This window comes from Lactuca sativa, chromosome 8 (assembly GCF_002870075.4).
Source record: "Lactuca sativa cultivar Salinas chromosome 8, Lsat_Salinas_v11, whole genome shotgun sequence".
NCBI classification, from domain to species: domain Eukaryota; kingdom Viridiplantae; phylum Streptophyta; class Magnoliopsida; order Asterales; family Asteraceae; genus Lactuca; species Lactuca sativa.
Genome location: NC_056630.2, coordinates 39,493,863 through 39,500,986, shown reverse-complemented (window position 1 = coordinate 39,500,986; position 7,124 = coordinate 39,493,863). Strand labels below are relative to the sequence as shown.

The 7,124-nt window shown below is 31.8% G+C and overlaps 1 protein-coding gene across 1 annotated transcript; it reads left to right on the top strand.

The window, feature by feature from the left end:
* The first annotated feature begins 3,046 nt into the window (after positions 1 to 3,046).
* On the top strand, positions 3,047 to 4,834 carry LOC111914287 (uncharacterized). Its single transcript, XM_023910060.3, has 2 exons — positions 3,047 to 3,314; positions 3,653 to 4,834. The coding sequence occupies exons 1-2, from the start codon at positions 3,189 to 3,191 to the stop codon at positions 4,691 to 4,693; spliced, it is 1,167 nt and encodes a 388-aa protein (XP_023765828.1). The 5' UTR covers positions 3,047 to 3,188; the 3' UTR covers positions 4,694 to 4,834.
* The last annotated feature ends 2,290 nt before the right edge of the window (positions 4,835 to 7,124 follow it).

Here is a 7,124-nt window from a genome sequence, read left to right as displayed (position 1 = left end):
TACAAATTCCATATATATATATATATATATATATATATATATATATATATATATATATATATATATATATATATATATATATATATAATTTTAGTTTTTTATATAGTTTTTTAAGTTTTTTTTAATTTATTTAGATTCAAGTAAATGAACTTAAATTCGATAAACCATGTCAGAACTGTTTTTCTTATTTCTTATTTGTGAATTGAACCAGTAATGTTTTTTTTTTCGTATTTTAAATTTTTTATACTATTTGTTTACTTTTTTTTTTGTATTTGTGTCTTGTATTTTTGTATTTTTTTTATTTTCATCAAATTTATATTTTTTTTAACTTTTCCAAAAAGAGTAAAATATATGAATATGTTAGAGTATATTACAATTTTTTTGGTGTTTGAGGTTTTTTTTTCTTTCTATTTTTAATAATTTTGATAGTTTATGGTTTTTTATTTTTATTTATTTTGATTAAAGTAAATGAAATAGTTATATTTATATTTGTAATTTCTTTCAAACTTTTTTTTTTAATTTTTTTACTTTTTTATCATTTATTGGCTATTGTATTTATGTTGTGGCAAATTAAAATTAAAAAGTCAAACTGTTTGTTTATTTAGAATTAATGTTTCAGTGTGTGATATTTGAGATTTATAACTATTAAAATGGAAAAACTACCTAAAAGTTTTAAAATGTAACTTGCCATAAAAATCCTATTTGTATATGTGACATCGATAGTTCAAATTCAAGATAATATTTTTGAATTTGATAATAGACTAAAATAATGAAATAAAAGAAATAATAAGAGTCATACTATATGATTCGGTTAATTATATTTTTCAATAGTTCAAATTCTGATCCGACCAAATTAGACTGATAACCAAAGAACCGGGAACCAGTTTAGTAAGAAATGAAAAAAAGTCAAATAATGATAATGATAACTACAAACTTAAAATCGCTAACGATATAAAACTATGAAAAATTTTAAAACATATAATTCAATATAAACTTTAACATAATTATTATTTTAAATAAATAAAAACGACAACTTCGGTTATTTGGTTGAGTATACAAGGAAAAAAAACATAACCTACATAATTTAAAATTTTTTTGAATAAATTAGTGAAATCGCCTAAGTGGTTTCGTCAAATTTACATGTTTGGTCCTTAACTTTTGTTTTGTATTCGGACCATCCTCATTGTATGATTTTGTTGCCTGTTACGTCTTGAAGCTAAACAACCTAGTTATTACTAAAATATGATGAAAGGTACTGAATTATCAATAAAAAAGTGGTTTATGTATGGATCTAAACTGAATGTGATATCATTAATTAATTATGTTATAGAAGTAGAAATCATATATATAATAATATAAAATGTGTTGATATCTTTGGAGATTTTATAATTTATTTTAGGGTAAATGTCACTGAAGCCCAAACAACTTATATGTTTTGGTTTAAAACGTCCATTTTGTTATTTTTTTGCGCTTAAGGGTATGAATTTATGTTTTTAGGGTTCAAAAGGTCCCTTTGAGAAAAATAAAGGGGTCACCCGGTGAACCCCTTCCTAATCAGCAGGTTAATTAAGCTAGTAACTATCACATTATCAGTTAATCTTTCTTTCTCTCTCTCTCTCTCTCTCTCTCTCCCCCTCTCTCTCTCTCCTCCTCCTCATCCTCCTCATCCTCCTTCTTCTTTATCCATCATCTTCTATCAACACGTATTCTTTCTCTGTAATACCTGCAACTCAAAAGCATACGTATATCACACACATACTTCTGTGATTCCGATTCCAAGACCTAATTAACCCCCTTTAGATTTCGCCCAAATCCATATAGACCTATCGATTCCGATAACTGCAGAAACACACAGAGACACACACAAAGCTTGCATTTTTGCGACCCAAAATGTCGACAGAGATGGCGAACACCGATCCTAAAGGAATCGATGATGCTCGTATGACCACACACAAAAGTCAAAGTAAGCAAGTGTGTCATCCCTTTCGGAGTGGTGGCAGGGCCTACCGGCATGAAGATACAACCAAGAAATCTAATCAATTTGAGAGAATCATAACCCACCACCAAGTTTGAATCTGAGATCTATTTTTGTTCACCTTGTTCATGGATTTTAAGAGTATAATACTCATTAAATGAACTTGGTATATATGCAAATGAAGATATCATGGAAAGATCGGCGGGTCCGACGAACTCATGGAGCTAAATCTGAGATCTATTTCTCTATGCCACCACCCGATTTGGTTGTGACCACAAAAGGAAATGATGTTCTGGTTATAGACGAAGAAGACGAGAACGTTTCCTTCTTTTTTTTTCCAGATCACAAATTCAATCGGAATATCATAGGTTGAAGGATGTCTGGCAATCTGTTCTTTGAAGAGGAGGGTCGCGTTCCCCTTCGTTTCTTTGTACCGACATACCCCAAAAATTAAGAAAAAAGCCACATGAATTTGTTTTAATTTTTGAACTTAAAAAATATATATATATATATATATATATATATATATATATATATATATATATATATATATATATATATATATATATATATATATAGAAAAGCCAAATATACCAATTGTAACCGGTAAACCGGAAACAAATATGGTGGTTCCCTTTTTAAACAGGTAAAATGAAAGTTTAGATACCTAGACCCAAAAAAAAACATGAATGACTTTTTAAACCAAGACACATAAGTTGGTTGGACTACAGTGACATTTACCATTTATTTTATCATTAGTTTAGACACAAGAAACCTTGTTAGTATTTTCAAACAATTCTACATATTAATTTAAATTAACCATTATAAAGTTATAAGCTTCAAGTCTATAACTAATGGTTGTACTATTGAAGTTTCAATCTTATTTTAATTTGTTAACTGTAAATTCTACGTGTTATTACCTTATTTATAAAATATTTTAATGGTTTCATTAAAAAATTATATTATAATATATTGAAAAAAATAAGTTATAGTTCATGAAAACAAATTTTTTGGATAAAAACGTATAAATTGACTCTTTAAAAAAAGAAAAAAGAAAAAGAAAAAGGTCTCATGCCTTTTGACCCTAATTTCCCTATTCTGCAACCAGACTCCCCAATTCTGTGTCTTCACTCTTCAACTCTTTCCAATTCCCATCCCAAATCATTCCTTCCTTCACTGTAAACGCTTCCATTGCAATCGTAACTCTCATCAAATGGTTTCTGAAAAGATCGAACCTCTAGGTTTTGTTGTTGATAAGTTCAAAGGTTTCACAAAATCCACACAAGACTTTGCCAATGGCGTTCTTCACAACATCGGATTATCCAGGCGTCGCCATCCGGTACTCAATTCAATTGTAGTTTGCTTGCTTTTTTTTTTTTTCTTAATCAATCTCACGATATTCATGTTAATGTTCAATTCTCATCGTGTTATCTCATCATATCTTAATTGCGCATATTCCGCTAGAGTAGTACCATGAATCGGCCCCTTTAATTCTGAAACTAGGTTAACTTTTCTCATTCGTGATTTGAAACTTATTTAACATCAGAATTAAAGTAAATCATGTAACCAGATTGCTTGAACTCTTGCTTCATAACATAACTTCAAATTTCCAAAAATGCTATACGATTGGGAGTTAAACCTCTTCAGTAACATGTTCTTTTTTTTTTTTTTAATCAGATTGAGATCTTGAAGCGGTTGCAAAGGGACGCGTTTTCAGATATCATGAAGCTCAGGGACAGACAAGACAAAGTGGAGCGATTACTTTCCTTCAAGTCATCTAAAGTAAGTCCCTTAGCTGAAACCAGCACACGTGTAAAGGGTGAAATAGAAGTATTAGGGCTTTTATTGATGATCGATAGAATTCATGAAGAGAATCAAGATGCCATTAGTAGAACCGGAATCAAAACTGGTATAAACTCCAAGTTTACATTCGAAACCACCATTAGAGAAAAGGATACACTAAAAGCAGAGTTTGTAGCAACTGATAGAGGGCAATTCGATGGTTTAAGCACTCCACTTTCATTAGGAAAGGTGGTTTTCGATGCAAAGATCAATGAATGGTGTTCATTAACTACTGTTTTGTTGGGAGGTAGATGTATTGATTTGATGAAACAAGGTGTTACTAATGGACCTCCATTATTAAATCAAGACATTGGTAGTGGTATAAGTTTAACAATGACAAAATCTAATGTTATTGGTACCTTAGCTCAATTTGTAGGGACTACCCATTGGTTAAGCACTTTCGGGCAGGTTGCATATCAACTTTCGGGCAGTACAAAGGTGTTACTTTTAGGTATAAATCAAGTGCCCAAAATTTTAGGTCAGGATGGTTTTCTTGGTCCAATGTGTCTACCGATTGGTGTTTTTAGACGTGATGGAATTCGTAGGGAGGGGGGAAGATCTGTTGCTCTGGTACTTGAGTCAGAACTTGACTCAAGTACCAGAGTGGGAGGGTGGGTTGAAATGAATAGATCGGATACTGACAATGACACTGTACCGTATGGTACAAGATGGGGCGTGTCAGTATCTGATCTACCTGAGGATGATTTTGGATGGGGGTTGAGGGTGGGTGGGTCCGCTTTTGAGCGGTTTGAGGTTGAAGTGTTTTCGAAGATGAATTTAGGAGAGAAATATTTGTTGCAGCCGTCACTTGTGTTTGTGGTAGATGGTTCGACTAAGTTTCCAGCATTGATGATGAAGTCTAGTTGGTCTTTTTGATTATAGTTTAGACTCTCTTGGATAATTGTAAGTTGCATTCATTGTTGAAAATGACATTTTTTAGGTAAATTACATATTTTTTTTGTTTGTATCATTTTTAGTCCCTAATGTTATTCTAGACAAACAATTAATCCATCGTAATTGGTGACAAAGCATCAAATCTTAAAAAGAAACCATAAACAGATATGTGTAACATTTGACATAATGATTTTTATGTAGAAAAATAATAAAATTACTATTTATGCATGCTATATGAAGAGCACGTTAAACCTCGTACCTTTGGTTTGGAAATTTGGTAAAGGGGTATTGCCGATATAGGTTTATACAACCTTTTATTTTTATACTTTAATTTATCACTTCCAATAACACTTCATCATTATACTTCTTACCAATAAAACATTTCACACGAAAATGTTTACTTATAATAACCTGATTTTGGTAATCACGTTCATAGTAGCCCAATCGCGAGTCATGACATTTAAAAAAAAAACATGGTAGATCAATCATCATGTTATTGTGATTCGGGCCTGATAGGAAATTAGGCCTAAACTTCGCAAACATGGGCTTGGTTGTATGTTTTTTATTTTTTCTTTGACAACCGAACATTTCATTAAAACACACAATAGCAATGAGCCAATGGAAAAGAAAACAACAATTTCATAGGGGTTTTCAGTCAAGTACACCAATTACTAATACATTTTTTTATATATATAGTTTCTCTTCTTATTGAAATAAAACACCAAGTTCCTGTATCATTACGGGGTTGAGCATTTGAACCTCCAGACTTGGACCTGAACCTCCGGACCTCGACTTGGTAAGACCTCAATAGGTCCGGTCCAAGGTCCACTAATTTCTACAAAACAAGTCTGCTCCAAGAGTCGAGCCGGTCCGGTTGGTTCGGTCCAGTCGAATCCAAATACTCACTTTTACGTTCAAGAATCAAGAATCAGACCTGGATCTTGGTAAGACTCAACAGGTCCGATCCAAGGTCCACCAATTTTTGTAAAAAGGGTCTGACTCTTTTCCAACAGCCGGTTCGGTCTGGTCAAAATGCTCACCCCTATATCACTAAATTAACCAAAGAGTCGTAAGAATTACTACTTCCAATGTTTTCTTCCTAGTAGTCTGACACATGCATGTAATCAACCCTAGACAATCACTCCTGAATAGATATGGACACTAGCAAACCAATTTGACACCACCTTCAAACTTTGACCATAAATCATAAACCATGGAACTCAGGAAAAAGTTGTGACTCACGGTTTTCACACACTGGACAAATAATAGAATCAAACCCGAGTCCCCATTTAGACAAATTAAATCTAATAGAGGTTCTAACAAAGCTCTGCAAACAAAATTTAATCTAGTAAGGACTCTAACAAAGTTCTCCAAACAAAATTTCACTCACTAGACAAGCAATGCAATCAAACCTATTCCCCGTTCAAACAAATTAAATCTAGTAGGGATTCTAATAAAGCTCTCCACACAAAAAGATTATGATATATTTAGTTACAGAAAACCATTTTTTATTTTCTAGAAAACAAAAATGGTTTTCATTTTCAGTTTTCATAGTACAAAAAAAATGACATTTAATTAAAACTGATTGACTTTTCCTTGACTATTTAAAAAAAATAAAAAATATGTTTGGATGTGTAGTTTCTATTGATTTTCATTTTCTAATTTTTTGTTATTTCAAATAATACAATACAAAACTCAAATACACCTCTCAGACCACTTACTTGAACCTATCCGCACCACCTCCACTCACAACCCCACACCCAACCACAAAATGTGGGCGAGAATGTGTGTGTGTGTTGGGTATATATGAGTATGTAGTGTCGATGTGAGGAGTGGGTGACAATGAGTATGTATGTGTTTTAAAAAAAATTATAATTGGAAATTACGAAAAACAATATTTATTGGTTTTTAAAAGTTTTCTAAGTTATTTGTAATTTTAGAAAACGATTTATCATTTTCTTGTAATTTTTTTTTGAAAAAATATTATATAAACAAGTTTTCAAAATTTCAAATTTTCTTAGAAAATTTCAAGAAAACACCTCATTTTTCTGTACTAAAAACAACCTTAGGATCGATGAATAACATCTAGTTCCAATATCCTCATTCAAAACCAACACATCATCGATATGACTTATGATAATACTAACATAAAAACTCACCTTAAAAACTCACTTGAAGTATCCAACGATGACCACCACCACCTATCCGGATGTGCTACAAGAGTGACCAAATTTGTGAGTTGCACCTCATTCTCCCCTCCACTTATTTCCATCCTCCAATGTTGCACCTAGTTGCCATGAATCTACAAGAACATAGTTTGTTTCCATCTCTAACTGAAATGGCCTATTAAAATTTTCTTTTAAAGCCATATCACCAATCCAATTATCATACCAAAACAATGTATAACATCGTT

Coding starts and splice junctions, on each gene's coding strand:
- LOC111914287 (XM_023910060.3), top strand. CDS start 3,189: ATGGTTTCTGAAAAGATCGAACCTCTAGGTTTTGTTGTTGATAAGTTC. Junction 3,315..3,652: donor TATCCAGGCGTCGCCATCCG/GTACTCAATTCA, acceptor TTTTTTAATCAG/ATTGAGATCTTGAAGCGGTT.